Source organism: Nerophis lumbriciformis, linkage group LG01 (genome assembly GCF_033978685.3).
Source record: "Nerophis lumbriciformis linkage group LG01, RoL_Nlum_v2.1, whole genome shotgun sequence".
Taxonomy (NCBI): Eukaryota; Metazoa; Chordata; class Actinopteri; order Syngnathiformes; family Syngnathidae; genus Nerophis; species Nerophis lumbriciformis.
The window spans coordinates 33,121,309-33,138,262 of record NC_084548.2 but is presented as its reverse complement, the minus strand read 5'-3'; the positions used below and the strand labels follow the sequence as shown (position 1 = coordinate 33,138,262).

At 38.2% G+C, this 16,954-nt stretch overlaps 2 protein-coding genes across 5 annotated transcripts in view; one reads left to right on the top strand and one right to left on the bottom strand.

The window, feature by feature from the left end:
- The first annotated feature begins 408 nt into the window (after window positions 1-408).
- ube2t (ubiquitin-conjugating enzyme E2T (putative)) lies at window positions 409-14,762 on the top strand. Its single transcript, XM_061979851.1, has 7 exons — window positions 409-573; window positions 831-940; window positions 5,619-5,688; window positions 7,383-7,488; window positions 7,581-7,679; window positions 13,593-13,676; window positions 14,465-14,762. The coding sequence occupies exons 2-7, from the start codon at window positions 832-834 to the stop codon at window positions 14,576-14,578; spliced, it is 582 nt and encodes a 193-aa protein (XP_061835835.1). The 5' UTR covers window positions 409-573; window position 831; the 3' UTR covers window positions 14,579-14,762.
- Window positions 14,763-14,914: 152 nt separating this feature from the next.
- Window positions 14,915-16,954, bottom strand: part of lgr6 (leucine-rich repeat containing G protein-coupled receptor 6) — a 91,141-nt gene continuing 89,101 nt past the window's right edge. For all 4 annotated transcript variants that reach the window (XM_061979825.2, XM_061979840.2, XM_061979834.2 and 1 more), the window contains one exon: window positions 14,915-16,918. In XM_061979825.2, coding sequence (XP_061835809.2) covers window positions 15,699-16,918 — 1,220 coding nt within the window. In that variant the 3' untranslated portion in view covers window positions 14,915-15,698. The remainder of the gene's footprint in view (window positions 16,919-16,954) is intronic.

The following is a 16,954-nucleotide window of genomic DNA, read 5'->3' as shown; positions in this document are numbered from 1 at the left end:
ATTTGTCGGCCGATAATATCGGCAGGCCGATATTATCAGACATCTCTAATGACAATCAACAACAAAATAGGAGTGTAAGACAAGAACTAAAACACTACACACTGGAAAACACAAAAAAACTCAAAATATGTCACAGCGTGATGTGACAGGTCGTGACAGCTACACCTACTTTGAGACAAGGGCTATACACTAGCCCTTGTCTCAAAGCATGCTTGGTTATGGTTTGAATGCATATTCAACAATTGCGAGAACTACTTTTTTATTGTCAATATCGGCTGCTGAGTTTAATTTTTCAATGTTTTCTGCTGGTGTTGTGCCTCGAGATTTTTTCAATGAAAATGTGCCTTGTCTCAGAAAAGGTTGAAAAACACCCTGAGGGTACACACTTCAGTACAGTAGGTGGCGGTATGCACCTATAACGTTGGTTGCGACCCACTATAAAATGAAGAAGAAGAAAAACTTTGATGACGACGTTGCAAGAGGGAAATATAAACGGACTCGCTTGTCTTCGATATTAAACGGAAGTCGAAAGCAGAAGAAAAAAGAGGAGGAAAAAACATAGTTTTGCATAAAGTAAGCTGTGTGTGATTGTATCACCCGTGTGGTTATTCTTGGCGAAATGACATAACCTTAGTTAGCCGAACAAAACGTATCTCCAAGCTAAGCTAGCCATGCCAAATTAGTTTGAATCATGTCGTGCTATTTTGAACGCACTCACTCGTAATATAAAATTATACACGGCGAGTTTTAGCGAATGTTTTTACACCCCCGAAGACATACAACGCATATCTTTAGGTCATTTGGTATTCAGCTTCTCCTCCGTCCAACAGGATGCAGAGAGCTTCCCGTTTGAAGAGAGAACTTCAGATGCTGGGCACTGAACCTCCTCCAGGGATCACATGTTGGCAGACCGAAGAACGCATTGACGACCTGCGTGCTCGTAAGTATCAAGGGCGGATCCAGACTATTTTGAGGTGGGGTTACAACCAATACATTAGGGAGGCCACCTAAAATAGAGGGCATGCGCCTTCTTCTATATGTAGACTAAGTCCCCGTTTACACTAAGCCGGAAAAGGTTATCCAGGTTACCATGAATTAATTTACGTGGACTTAAACAAGTTGAAAAACGTATTCGGGTGTTACCATTTAGTGGTCAATTGTACGGAATGTGTACTGTACTGTGCAATCTACTAATAAAAGTTTCAATCAATCACACCTAACCTTATCCGTGTCCACACACAACATGCCACCGTTTAAGACCCCCTCCGTCCGCTGATGCAACGTGACCTAAAACGCATGCGCGGAAAATGCACACGTCATAGTCACCTCCATTGTTGCTTTGTGTGCAAGTTCTTAAATGTAACTGATCTGAACAATATCCAGTGTTGTGGTATTTCAATTAACTGGAATCCAGTGTGCTATGAGGCCCTATTGTAGTGCATCACATCTTTATTAGACACGTAAACAATGTGATAAAGAACATTTTACATCGATCAAACTAGGGATCTAGTTATCTGGTCAGGACACTCCTCACTCTTTTGCCTTCACCTTCTTTGTCCATTCGTTTTTGGTGACTTTATATACTCTGGACCTAGAGGTTGAGTCCGCGGCATACATGGCGGACAATAACTGATACAGTCTGCTTTGCTAGTCCAAATGCAGTCGCTGTTTTCTGTAGTTTTCCCTCGACGGCCAGGCAATAAAAGCACACGCTACCTTTTTTTATCACATCCATGGGAGCTTGCATTCTCGTTGTCTCTCCTTCGACAAATGGACAAAGTTTTTCGCTAAGTAGATTCACAGCTGACCTGGACATTGAAAAGTTCTCTTGCCGTCTGAGAAGTGTTGTATCCCAAATAGCTGCAATCACTTTCTCTTTAGGCAGTGGTTCTTAACCTTGTTGGAGGTACCGAACCCCACCAGTTTCATATGCGCATTCACCGAACCCTTCTTTAGTGAAAAATGAAATGTTTTTTTGTTTTTTTTCAAATTCAAGACAAAGTTATATGTTTTTGGTAACATTTTAGTATGGGGAACATATTCTAAGTAAAAAATACTTAATTTAGAGTTTATTTGGTTAGGGTTAGGGTTAGAGGGTTAGGGCCAGGGTTAGGGTTATAATAAGACCATGCCAAATAAGGCATTAATAAGTACTTAATAATGACTATTTAAGAGCCAATATGTTACTAATTTGCATGTTAACAAGCAACTAATTAATGGTGAATATGTTCCCCATACTAAAGTGTTACCATGTTTTTTTTACTAGTGCACAAAATGAACCGTGCATGAACATCACCTTGTTCAAAGAACAAAACCAACACAGTGCATAAACTCACAACAAATTACACACCTGCAAATCAGTCTGACTTCTGTTGTTGCCGTATCCGTAATACGCCGATAGGGAGAAGTTTTTATTTATACGATGAGTCGGGTGTGTCTTGACCTCCGCCGAACCCCTGAGCCCAACTCACCGAACCCCTAGGGTTCGATCGAACCCAGGTTAAGAACCACTGTCTTAAGGTATTCATGTGTGATTTCCACAGGCGTCTGTACAGACGGAAGGAGATCCACGGGCATGTCTGGATGACTTGCCTCCATATTTCCAGTGGTTAGCTGCGAGTTACGAAACCGCTTTATTATGAAGCTGGCTGTGGCGCGTTCTTTCTGACGTCACTTCCTGTGTGGGGTGCGGTCTTTCTGGCGTCACTTCCTCTCCGAACTCAGTTTGTAAACGATCAACGAGTCCATACAAAGCTAAGAGCCGGAGATTCAAGAAATACACGGCGCACTTACCCGTGTAAAAAAAATGTCTGCAGAGGGGGACCTTAAACGATAGTTTAGTGTGGCTGAAACGGGGCTTAGGCTAAATAATTATTCGTTTAAGGGGTTATCCGGCTTAGTGTAGACATAGCCTAATAGGCAGACCTGGCTGCAGAAAAATATTCTAGGGGAGGGCATAACATTTTTCCAGGGCGGCCCCAGCCAAAAATGGATCCCTGCTGCGGGAGCGCACACGCTTGTTAAAGCTGCAATGCTAGGGCTTGTCTGTCCACAACTGATTACTACATTTAAGAAAAACATTTGTATGTGTGGTTGTTGTAAAGATGTGTTAGAAATTATTTAAGCCTTTATCCTGTCCGGAAAAATAAGAGTTGGCCATTTCTATGATATCAATTGTGAAGGACTGTTGTAGATCCGATGTTGTGCTAAAACCTCTTTGTTTAAAAGCTACATACAATGATAAGTGTTCTTTATTCATGCACATAATACATATTAATACAGTGTGTGTATGTATTCATTAGATTAATGTATTTTTGGTTGCCAAAAAGGGATGTACTTTATTATCGTATATGTGACTCTCTTATGGGTATAAAGGGTACTTCATCAAGTATAAAGTATGTACTTTATCATTTATGTAACTTTGTTATGCAGGGTTCCCCTAAACTGCCAAGATATCTGTGGTGGTGGTGTATGTAGTTTGTCGTCTATTACAAACTCTGCCATGGTTAGATTACACACATGCATGTTGCCGGAAGTAGGAACACACATTTGCTGCTGAAAGTAGGAAGTCCGCTTTAATGGGCACCAAAATTAATGCGCCCAGGAATAAGTTCTGGTAATGCTTAAAATGACCATAATATGGTAAATATTGTACATATTACATATTGTTATGAAGGTGTCTGTTACTACATTATGTATGTTTAGGGATAGGAATAGGTATAATCTAATTAGCTGTATCTTGGAAGCATTTTTTTAATCTTTAGAATATGTTCTTGTTTCTCATTATGATTCTAAATGACCGGTAAAGTTCCAAAAAAACTGCAGTTGCCCTTTTCACATAGTCTTAAATTAAATGGACTCGAGGGTTAAAAAAGTTTATTCTGACCAGTTTCATTTGAGAGCTGGGGCCGATCCTGACATTGTCAATTAGCAAATTGTTTGTAAGAAATGCCAAACAAGCCCATGTTAATAAAACACTCTATTTGGTGCCTTACAATAATGTATCACTATTATGGCATAGGCCTATCCTCTTGCGACTCATACAAATAGATGTGTATTTTTTCTTTTTTTCTTTGCTTATAATAATTGTATTCTGTGAAAACAAGTACATGTTTGTTTTATGCAATGCAATGTTGTTGTTTTTTTAAGATTGTGGGATAAAGGAAGATAACACTTCACTTTCCAAGTGATGCATGTGCTGCCATCTCCTGCCAAGCATGTTCAACAAAACATTGAATACGTTGCTTGTTTTAGAGTTTGAGGTTTGATGGAACAGGCTTCAAAGTGCAGAGAAGCAGACTGGCCCAAAAGTACAAAGTTAAAAGTCAGTCTTGGTTTCCACAGTTTGATGAGTATGCCTGCAATTAGAAATGTATTTTATATTTCATGTGAATTTTGTTCCATTAAAATACAACATTTTGTACAATTTTAAAACGACCGCAGTGGTGCTAACTTTTGTTAGCCTGTCAATGTAAAGTATGTTGGCATAAGAGCCACCCTTTATTCTGTATAGTTTCATTGCTTTTTTCATCCATCCATCCATTTTGTACCGCTTGTCCCTTTTTTGGGGTCGCGGTGGGTGCTGGAGCCTATCTCAGCTGCATTTAGTTTCATTGCTTTTTTCAGTTTATACCAAACTGTATTGTTGATTTAACATGATTCTTACATGTACGTATGTGCACTTTGTGTACCATACCATACCAACTTTATTTATGAAGCCCTTTTAAAAACAACCACAGTTGAAGAACAAAGGGCTGTAAACCACAAATAAATTGAGGTAAAGGACAGACTAAAAAAATAACATTTAAAACAGAAGTAAAATACACATTGAAAAAGCAAATACAAATTATCCTTAGAACAATTTGTTAGATAAAAAGCAGTTAAAAACAGTTAAAAATGTTAACAGTTTAAAGTCTCATGCTGGGTTCAAAGCCAGTGAATAAAAATGGGTTTTAAGAAGGGTCTTAAAAATAGCCAAAGAAGGGGCCTGTCTCACATGGAGAGGGAGATCGTTCCAGAGTTTGGGACCCGCGACAGAGAAGGCTCTGTCCCCTCTGAGCTTGCGCTTTGATTTGGGTACCTCCAGGATCAGCTGTGTACATTAATGTACTTCCCTTTGTGTGCTTAGTTTTACAATAACTTTATTGTAGAGACTATCAATTAGCAACCTCAAGTGGGACATTTTTTCATCTCTAATTTGAAGGCCTGGTTACCTATGTGCCAAACTAAATTCCAACATTCAGAGCGGGCATAATAATATATGTAAATAAACCAGTAATGTACAAAGTGCGGACTGTGTTACATTGTAGTTATAAAATAAGCAACATTTGAAAAATGCAGCAAAACAATATCATATAACAAGAAAACAATATGTTGATATTTACGATTAATAACACAAATGTGTCTTTAAATATAAGTGTAACATTTAACGGATCACTGCCAATTATGAAGGTTTAATGATGATCTCATTTTGACAGTGCCCCAGCCACACACTCTCATCAACCCTGGCCATGATTGCCAGTTTGTGGGAAACACTGAACACATTGTTCAATATTTTGCATAACTTAATTTGAATAATTTCATCTCACTGGTTATAATCCCTTTGTCATTCTTTACAGAAATAGTTGGTGGAGTGGGAACTCCGTATGAAGGTGGAATCTTTTCCCTGGAGGTCAAAGTTCCAGAGAGGTAACACAGGGTATCCGCAGGGTCTGAAAAAGTTTTAAAAAGTCTTAAATCCGACAATTTGAATTTAAGGCTTTCAAATGTCTAAAACACCATGAAAGGTCTTAAAGGCGATTTTGAAAGGTCTTATACATCTTTTAACGCTACTCTTATTTAAAACTTGCATTGACTTCAGTCTTGCTTTTAAATGTTTCGATTTTTGAGAACGCTATAACGTAACTACAAAATCAGAACCAAAGTAGACTATCAGTGCTACCCCGGTCCGAATTTATAGCACATCACCAGCTGGTGTGGTGTGCTCGCGCAGCGTTGTGTTGTTACAGTTGAGCATAGCAGCGGAGAAAGCTAAACAAAAGCTCACAGCAAAGCTGAATTACTTGCATTAGATGGGTAAGTGCAAGTTCAACGATTTATGGTTCAGAACGATCAATTTAATGCATGCTTGAAGCCGGTGGATTGAAACATAAAGTGTTAAGGACCCAGATGTGAAGCCATCGAGGAGGGAAGCGTTTGTAAACATTGTGGTGTAAGTGAATGTAATGATAATGTAAAAGTAAAAAATCCGGGAAAGATGCTGAAACGCTACAAATATTTGCACAACTATGAAAGGATCAACTTAACACCCTCCCAAAGGGGCGTTATGGAGGTAAACTGGCACTAATTGCCAAAGGAGATGTTTACTAGTGAAATTACATACGCACACGCTAATTTATCTGTGGTAGTAGTGTACTCACAGCAGTAAAACTATAAAACAACATAATTCTCATATTATTTATATTATTTATTCCAATATTTTCAGGTCAACTTCTCATGCCTAATCTTTTCTCCAAGTTTATACAACAACTAAGCTCTAAAGACTGCCTGGTAAGTGTTTACACAGAATTTATGGTGGGGTGAGGAAAGCAAAGGAGATTTGTGAATGTCATGCTTGAATAAAAAAATGCCATTGTTTATTATCAATATGTTGAAAAAAAGAAGTCATGAAAATCTGTACAAATGTATTCATACATACCAGATACAAAATGAGCTGAGCAAATTTGAATGTTATCCACATTCACATCCAAGTTATGTTTGAGACTTGCAAAGCCATAATCGCCTTCTTCCTTTTTAGACAATACCTATGTCTGCACTGTTTTTCACAATTTTGTGCAGAAACAGTAGTAGTACTGTAGATGTTTTTTATCTGTTCACAAAAGTTAACCATTCAGCTTTAGCAGAGGTGCTAACAATGTCTTTCACAGACAATATATTGTTGCACTTTACAATTGCTGACATTCTGGGTGTTGTTACATGAAAACACTTGATATGAAGCACACTGAACCTTCTGCAAGAAAACGGTTCTATGGCAAATCTAAAATATGGTTATGTCTTCTAATATTTTTTTTTTCTATTACCGGTAGTTTACAGTAGAGAAACTTCTAATGTATTTAGTTGGTTTTACCATTTTGTGTTCCAATGTAAAAGAGCAGTGAATGAATTCATATACTTACAGTTCATTCTGGCCCTCTGGTTTTCCTTTATGCCTTTGAACTTTTTTGTCTGTATAGATGTGAAATGGTCTTAAATTATTTTCAATATGGTCTAAAAAAATATTTGAAAAGTCTTAAATTTGACTTGTTGAAACCTGCAGAGACCCTGTAACATTTGTGAGACGTTCGCTTTTTTCACCAATGACACCAGCTATGTGCTTCTTGTAGATACCCATTTGAGCCTCCCAAAATGCGATTTTTGACACCCATCTACCATCCAAACATTGACAGTTCAGGACGTATCTGTCATGACGCTCTCAAACTCCCACCAAAGGTTGTAATAAACTAGGTTAAAGTGCATGTGGTAATGTGTTGCTTGCTTCTTGTTTGTGTATTGTAATATTTATTTGTATTATATTTTAACAGGGAGCATGGAAGCCCTCCCTAAACATCCCAACAGTCCTTACCTCCATCCAACTTCTGATGGCAGAACCAAACCCAGATGACCCTCTAATGGCTGATATAGTGAGTTTTACTTACTTTTACTTAATGTGTATCTTCAACTGGAATCATTGTACTGCAGCTCAGTATGTTTGCATATTCTCCAGCAAGAACTGAGAACCTTTAATTTGTTATTCTATGTCTTTAGAACAAGCAGTTTATTTGCAGAAGTGTTGATCTACTGGTTGAATACTAATAATACATTTAATAATGGATTAAATTTATATAGCCCTTTTCTAGACATTTAAAGCGCTTTACAGTGAGAACTCAGAACCCATCATTCATTCGCTCCACATTCACACTGTTATGGCTGTAAGCTACATTTGTAGTCACAGTTGCACTGTTAGACCAAGGGAAAAATGGCTGCCAATTTGCGCCAACATCCTCTACGACCACCACCAAAAATGCATTCAGATTCATACACCAGTGTGTGCGGCACTGGGATCAAGGTGGGTGAAGTGTTGTGCCTAAGGACACAACAGCAGTGATTGCGGAAGATAGATTTGTACCAGGAACCCTCAAGTTTCTGGATGGCCGCTCCACCATCTGAGCTACGCCACCTCTCAGGAAGGTATACATAAGTCTGTGTCTCAAACAACATTGGACCCTGACAAAATGCATTTGGTAGTATTTGCAGGTTTTTTACAGTCATGAGAAATCTGGAAAAGTTACGGAAAATATTATTTTTTCAGAAGGTTTGGTAAAGTCATGAAAATATATACAAGGTTGAATTAATCTAAACAAAATGGATCTGTCGTAATATAAATGTAAATTATTACAGCACGTCATATTTTGGTCATGTGAAAAATTTATTTACCGTACTTTAGTCTGTGTGGGCATGTCCTGTGCAAGGGCTTACAAACTGCAGGCGCACCCACTAGCTTGTTACTTCTACTAGTGAGGTGACAATGCTGGAAAAATGCCAACGAAGTGAAGCGTTAATACATGGCTTTTTAAGGATAAATACAAATTGTGGCTGGCAAAGGTCACTGATCTGAGAGGTGTTGAATGCAAACTGTGCTGTAAAACATTTGACCTTTCAAATATGCCACTTGAAGGGGAAAAAGCACAAATCAGTAGCCAGAGTTGCTAGTAGCGCAATACCCACAGGTGAGTTTATTAACCCTAATGTTGTTAGGACAGCCAACAACATTATAGTATGGTTTCCACAGCATCAAAGCAAATAACTGCCATTTCTCCAAAAAATTTAATCCTCAAACCTGAGATACTATTGGCGCAAAAATGGTTGGTTCAAGTTAATTTCATACATGTATATAGTTTAAATATGATACGTCACGTATTTTTCATTTATGCCTGAAAGTATGAAATACGTGAATCCATACTACTCATTCAAGTCCTCCGAGGACACGGGCCGTCTTTTCGTCGCCATGTTCCCGGACAACCATGTTCCAGCGAAATGTAACTGTGGTCAGAGCCTCCTTATCCTAAGGGGTGGCCCAGGGTCTCAGAGGATTTCAAGCCCTTGTGCCCCACCACCACAACCCCAACCCCCCAAAAATCAGTTTGAAAAAAAAAATCATGATTTTACTCAAAAGAACTTGGGGTTTGACGATTATGGCAAAAATAATAATCGCAATTGTTTTGATGGATATTGTAATAATGATTAATAACACAATTTATTTATCAGTATTTATTGTAGCTTGAAAACTAATTTAAATATAGGCAACACTCCTTACTTCCTGAAAACTGAAGCACCGTTAGGCCTCGAGAAAACATGGCAGTGACTACACGGACTTTGTTTTGAAAATGTTCCTTCCGAGTAAACGGAGCCGATCGTTCGTTTCACTTCATTTCAATCGCTTCTACTTCTGTGGAGTCTCGGTGTGCGTTTAAGAGCGCAATGCTGTTGGAGGAGAAAAATATTTGATGTTGCGGTTTCATTTTGAACGTGCAACTAGCGTTCGTCCATCAGCTGCAAGGACTGAGAGTTACCGTGCAGCAGGTGATATGTCGGGAACGTTGCCACAACTTGTTTATAAAGTCTTAAGTTTGTTTACTGGGATGCTCGCTCGTCCTTTATTTTAACTGCTAGCATTGGCAGTGTTCCAATAACATCAACACTAGCTAAAATGTTTTGTCATCTCATCGAATTGAACGCAGGCTGAGTTGTCGGTGAGGCACAAATATTATGTATTAAATGTGAAAGGTATCACTCCTGGTTTTTTTTGTTGGCCAAACTGTTGCACTGAGGTAGATGGTTGTTGGAGAACAACAAAGCTTGTTTATTTGACTTTATCTTCATTAGCCAAACTGCTTTGTGTTTTATATTGATATCAAAAAGTAAACACCATGTTTTAGACATTACTTGTGTTTTGTTCATTCCACAAAGTAATTACTTTAATAACCATTTATGTGACATAGCATTTTGTTAATGTTTTATGGTGTATAATTAATACCTATACGACAGATTTCTGCTTAACCTCTTAATGGATCTGTCCCAACATGTAAATGTATGTCCATAACTTAAAAATACCTTTCTCTATGAAAATGTAAAAATAGAGATAAAGGTGTCATGTAATAAAAAAGCTGATACTATTAATGAACAAAAACACAAATATTTGTCTTTAAATATATAGATATCGTTTATCTCGAGCATTTTTATTAGATATTACAAATTACATGATAGCGTCATGTTCACACTCCAACACTGTTTTACCTAACATAATCCTGATTAATATTTGTGATTTCAATATTGATAAAATTAATCGTAATTATTATTTTGCCCATAATCGTGCAGTTCTGTGTGTAAGACTAGATCTCATACATTACACTTTTTTTTACATAAAGAAAAAAAGTGCAGTTACGTCTTATGTCCATCAGGTGCCATCTTGCGAAATGTTCACTTTTATTTGTATTTAATTATAGTGTTATTTGGTTTCTGCCATGTTACTTTGTTTACAATGCTTGTTGCTTCGATATGCACATTCAATTTTCTACTTGAGGTACATCCATTCATTTTGAAAGTGTTTGTGTGGTCTTTTAACTTGGTTAAAAGATTTCAGTATACTGTAAGTAGTTTTTGAAAATTTTGAACAGATTTAAAATTACCGCGATAATAATAACCGTGAAAATTTAGTCACAATACCGTGATATCCCTAATGTCTGTGAATGTTCTCATTCATCCAGGTCATAGTCATCTCACAATACCGTGATATCCCTAATGTCTGTGAATGTTCTCATTCATCCAGGTCATAGTCATCTCAGGGCATCGCAACTTGACTGTATGGTTTGTCTTAGAAGACGTTTCGCCGCTCATCCAAGTAGGCTTCATCAGTTAGTGCTCATAGACTTGGATTATGTCTAGATTGGTCAGATCTAAGTTTACGAGCACTAACAGATGAAGCCTACTTGAATGAGCAGCGAAATGTCTTCTAAGACACCCAAACAGTCCAGTTGTGAGTTTAAAAGATATATGTTTCAGTTAAAAAAACATTGTAGCAAATAAACTACAGCATGTAAAATAATAGTACTAACAATACATTTAATCAACAATAGTAATATAAAAACAATAACATTTAGTTTTTCAAAAATGTGTGCTTTTTGTGTCATACATTAGACAACCTTTAGATTAGATTAGATACAATTGTTGTTAATTAAATGCAAAAATCCTTACATTTGTTGTTGCAATACATCTTTGGACCAGTATTTCAAGTCAAAGCATTATAATTTTGGCAGGTACTTTTTTTGATAATTTTATTTTCAGTCAGACCGAATTCTCCACACAGGTCTGTTATTCTGAAGGGGGAAATGTGCTGCTGTTCTTCGCTTGACACATTTTGATACGACTTGAAGGTTTTACATAAAAAAAAGAAAAAAAAAAGAGAGAGAGCCTCTCAAGTTGCGACTGCTATCCTATGTGTACATATATCTTACATCAATGATGTCGTTCACAACAACACAAGCAGTTAAGATGTATTGTGGGTATGTAGATTGTTCTTGCTAGCTTTAGCTTCGTATTTTAGTCGCGGTTTCAAGTGGCCATCTCTACATTGTTTAGTTCAGGACAGGGTAGTTCAGTGTTTCTGGGATGAATGAGCAGTCCAGGGCAAATTATTTTCCCAAACAAATGTTCCTTCTTCTTACGATGACAGCTATTCACTCACATTTATTATTCTGGGTTTAATAGTCGATTCCGTTTTATTAGCCAATTCTGTGATTCCATTCGTGGTTATGTGAACGCAGAAATCATATTGCCTTACTTTTTTTATTTTTTTTAGTTTAGTGATCATTGGTTAGGCATATTCGTGCTGTACCAAATAAAAAGTAGCAACAATGATGAGAAACAAAACTTCTTGTTGACATGGTCTTGTTTGCACTCATTCGCTCCTCACCTGTTTTACTGTCACACACTCTAGAATTTGCATGCACATTGCGTGGCCCATTACCGTATTTTTCGGACTATAAGTCGCAGTTTTTTTTCATACTCAGGAGCGACTTATGTGTGAAATTATTAACACATTACCGTAAAATGTCAAATAATATTATTTAGCTCATTCACGTAAGAGACTAGACGTATAAGATTTCATTGGTAAACGTATAGCAGGTTCTATATGTGATAGTTATTTGAATGACTCTTACCATAATATGTTACGTTTACATACCAGGCACGTTCTCAGTTGGTTATTTATGCGTCATATAATGTACACTTATTCAGCCTGTTGTTCACTATTCTTTATTTTAAATTGCCTTTCAAATGTCTATTCTTGGTGTTGGGTTTTATCAAATACATTTCCCCAAAAAAATGCGACTTATACTCCAGTGCGACTTATGTTTTTTTCCTTCTTTATTATGCATTTTCAGCCGGTGCGACTTATACTCCGGAGCGACTTATACTCCGAAAAATACGGTAGTTGTTTAGTTTTTTCGATTATAATATTTTTACGATTTTGTGAAGCCATGATGAGGTGGCGACTTGTCCAGGGCGTACCCCGCCTTCCGCCCGATTGTAGCTGAGATAGGCTCCAGCGCCCCCCGCGACCCCGAAGGGAATAAGCGGTAGAAAATGGATGGATGGATGATTAAAATGTGATTACTTGTCCAGCCCTAAAAGAACAGCAACAATGCAAAAATATCATTCCTTTTTAAAATAATTTTGGTCATGAATACATCGCCTTTGCGATGGCCGCATGCACGTCTGTGTGAGTGTACTAGAGGCCAGCCAACTTCAACAGTAGTGCTGGCGACCTGGCATTTAGCCTGTGCTTTTAGCTTAGTAGTCAGCATGCTTGCCTCTCATGCTGGTAGCCTGGGTTCGCGCCCCGCTCAGAGCAGTAGGGAAAAAACACAACGCAGCCAAGAGGGAGAGTACACAACCACTATACAAAGCAGATCTGTCTGTGATTGACAGTTATGAACACCAATCATTTCATTCCGCCGTCAAAATCAAGGGCTTCTAAGTGGGTGGGGGCCCCTTGGCTTCAGCCCAGTTAAGCCTGTGCGTTAAAGCGGCCTTGCCTGTGGTGAGAACAGTAGTGCCTATGTCCGTGCTTTTCGGCTTGCTTTGCACTCTAAAAGACTCTTACTGTGATTAGTGTCCCAACAAATGACATATGTAATGTTTGACGAAAGCTTAAACAACAAATTGATTTATTTGTGAGGCTGTGTGATGGAGCAGAAGTAAAGTCTAAACTGAGCTGAAATATGAGAAGATGTAGCTAGGTGTGCCTGTCTGGTGTTTTTCTGTTTTAGAGAGACACCATATGTTTCTGATGTAAACTTAATTTGACTTAGTGTTACAATAAGTACAAATAGTGTTGTAATTAGTTGTTGGTGTTCCCATTGAGATAAAATATATTCTTATTGTCATGGAAATTGAGTATAAGGTTTCAGTAAAGTCATTGATGGATCAAGTGTAAGAACCCTACATTTTTTATGTGACATTGGGGAATTGCAGAATGCATTTTTTTTTTCATGTAGGCATCAGAGTTCAGATACAACAAACAGATGTTTATGCAGAAGGCCAGGAAATGCACAGAAGAACATGCTGTTCAGAAGATCACGGTAAGGCTTTTTTTTCATTTGAAATGGATTTAGATTCTTTTAATGCCAAATTACATCAGTTTTCTTAAGGCACTTACAAGTTAGTGAAAGGCCACACTCTTTATACAATAATAACTTACCTTTGTATAACCTCACTATTAACTACTTATGCTAATAATGGTTATAATGACAAAGTTACACAGGCATTAAGGGAGTGAGGAAACAAGTATACAGTAAGTGCTGCACATATGATACGCAAATGCCACACAGTGGCCTACTGGTTAGCATGTCAGACTAATAGTCAGGAGATCAATGGTTAAAATTTTCACAGGAAAACATATTTGTGTTAATGTGGCATGTTCTCCGCGTGGATTTTTTTATGATTACTTCAGCTTCTTCTTACATCCTCAAAACATGCTGATTGGAGACTCTGTCCAAAGGTGTGAATGGTTGTTTATGTGCATTGTGATTTATTTGCGACCAGTCCAGGTTGTACACCGTCCCCTTAACTGTGATTCTAATTAGGAAATATAAGTGGTATAGATAGAAAATAGATAATTGGCATATATTTAGATGCAACTATATACAGAGATCCATGTTCATGACCATATAATCACACCAAATTGTTGTTTCCTAGTTACTTGCTTACTTGTAAGATTATTCTTTAGATACAGTATATGAATCTGAGGTGCACATGCTTGAATGTTGACTCATTTATTCTTAAATTAATAATACTGTATATGTATTTCATTTTGACTATTTTATTTGGTGGGCATAATATTAAATAGTGCATCCCTGTCTTTGTTCAGACAATCTTGGAGATCAGCCAAAACAATGTACGAGAGAATGAATCATCGCGCAAAAGAGAAGCTTCTGGTGCACAGCAGGAGAAAGGCAAGCTAGCAAAGAGAACATGTGTATAGTGGCAACCACCTTGTTAAAGCCACGTGCCGCTTTACTTTTGAGAGACATGTATTTTGCTGTTTATTTGCATTATTTTATTGATACATTTTCACAATCATTCACGTACCTATAATATACAGTAGCTACATATGTACAGGTATTTGCATGTTTGTGTTTTAGTAAATATTAAAAAAATACAAAGTAGGGCTTTTTGTGGTGATTGCTTTTGAACAGCAGTGAGACCAGAGTGGTTGCTGTACAGTATAGCGTTATTTTTATTCAAACATATGCTTTTCATTTGTATACACAGTAGTGTGTACAACCTAAATAGCAACACATGATTTTATTTTTGTTAAACTGCATTTATTAACTTAATGTACAAAATATTTGGTGTTGTCATAAAAAAGAGTCAATATCGTGCCAGTTCAGAGGTAGTTACATTGTTTATACACACTGCTGGTCTGCGAGATAAAATACGGTAGCTACATCCCATTCAGTCTATTCTGTAGAGTTGCTTATCTGAAAGAAACAATCCAACTTTAAATGTGTTGCACATATTTGAAAATGACTGACATGGGAAATGTTAGCTTAACCTGGTTAAATACATGACATGACAATAAATCTCTTAATATCCAGTAAATTAAAAATACAAATAGACAATTAAATATAATCCATATATAGTCAGACAATCTGAAACATCTAAACAGCATGCCCCATGATCAATCACATTTCAATATGAACATTTATGCATGTAAGTTTTCGATACAATTTTAAATCCACCCCACGGAAAGTTCTCCAAGGATGCATCTTTTAATGATCAGCTTTCAGCTTTTACTGGAACTTTGAGGATTTACAACTTTGACTAATGCAATCCTCTGGGTTGGTTCTAAAAATTAAGTGTTAAAAAATTTATCATGGAGCATAATCTGATGTTAATTCCTTAATGCAGAAAAAATGTGTTGTTGCACTTTCCCTTTCAAGAGGCACTCTGGCGTTCATTAGTTTTTAATCAATACTCTTCAGTTTCATGTGATCTCCTTGTAACGTTCTGTGAGGCCCAGAACTGGTCTTTTGCAACTGTATATAATGGCTTGTGAATGTCCGTAATTCCCCATGTTTTCAGGCAGTTAGTTAAGTAGTTTATGCATTTGGGGCCACAGAGTTAGTCATGGTTAAGCCATGTATTGGACAATTGTGAATATCTTGCTTCAGATTCTTCAGAGAGCCTTTTTCGTCAAGTTTCCCTTGTTCTTGTCTGGCGCTGGTTGTCTGACAAGTGATTAGAGGAACTGAGGAAGTAGAGGAGCAGTGGGAAAATATATCCATTTGTGCGCCGAGAGCAGAGTCCCTACTGCAAAGGGTATCCACATCAGCAAGTGACACCTGTGTTGAAGAATCAAAGCAGGAGCTCTTCTCTGTCTCCACAGAAACCAGTGAGTCTAGAGTGCGTTCCCGGCGAAGCTGAGGACTCGCTTTTGGGCGGGACCAGAAAAAATACTGGGAGTGTCTTGTAAAAAGGAGGAAAAGTAAGGGATTGAGGCAGGCAGGAAGAGGATGAAGAAGTAAAAGTACTGATTTCAACACCTCCTCCCCGAGAGAGAGGAGACCCAGGAGGAAGCAGATTGAAAGGAAAGCGACTGGTACATACAGGAGGCCATTTGTGAAAATTAGCCAGGCTACATGTTTGATCATAGCACAGTCCCACAGGCCTTCACATTCTCCTCGAAGTAATTCCCAGTACAGGCGGATGTATGAACATATTACTATGAGTAGGCACAGTGTGTTCATCATAATGAGCACTAAGGGGAATATCAAAGCAGTTGGTTGCTGAGAAGTAGAAGAGGGTAGAGGTGTGGGTAAGCAGAAAGGTGAGGATCCATACTCCCCAATTCCAAGCAAGGGAAAACAAGCTAGGCCTAAAGAAAGAGTAAAACAGAAAAGTGCAGATGTGCGTACACTCCTGAGGGTGGGTGATTTCCCATAGCTGCGTGCACATGTCACACTCACTCCACACTGCACAGCTGCAAGTGTCAGCAGCAACACGCTTGCCTCAGAGGCAAGTACCCACAACCATCCCGTCAACTGACATCCAGGACCTCCTTGCCAGCGGGCACCAAAGTGGCTAAACTCTTCTAATGTTAAAATGTCTACAAGTGCCAGGGTGCTTGTACACACGCCTGTCACCAGGTTGGAGGCACCCATGCAGGCAACTGTGAATCTCAGTGGTGACATGGAGCTGGGTGAGCTAAATAGAGAAAGGAGTAGCAGGCTGTTCCCCAGTAGAGACACAAGGGATATGGTCCATAACCCAACACGAACCAACCAGCTTCCCAGGAGGGTGTCACAAGGACGAAAAGGACCTGCAACACAAAAAAAAGTACAGGCCATTCTCAGTT

Coding starts and splice junctions, on each gene's coding strand:
- ube2t (XM_061979851.1), top strand. CDS start 832: ATGCAGAGAGCTTCCCGTTTGAAGAGAGAACTTCAGATGCTGGGCACT. Junction 941..5,618: donor CATTGACGACCTGCGTGCTC/GTAAGTATCAAG, acceptor CATTCTTTACAG/AAATAGTTGGTGGAGTGGGA. Junction 7,680..13,592: donor ACCCTCTAATGGCTGATATA/GTGAGTTTTACT, acceptor TTTTTCATGTAG/GCATCAGAGTTCAGATACAA.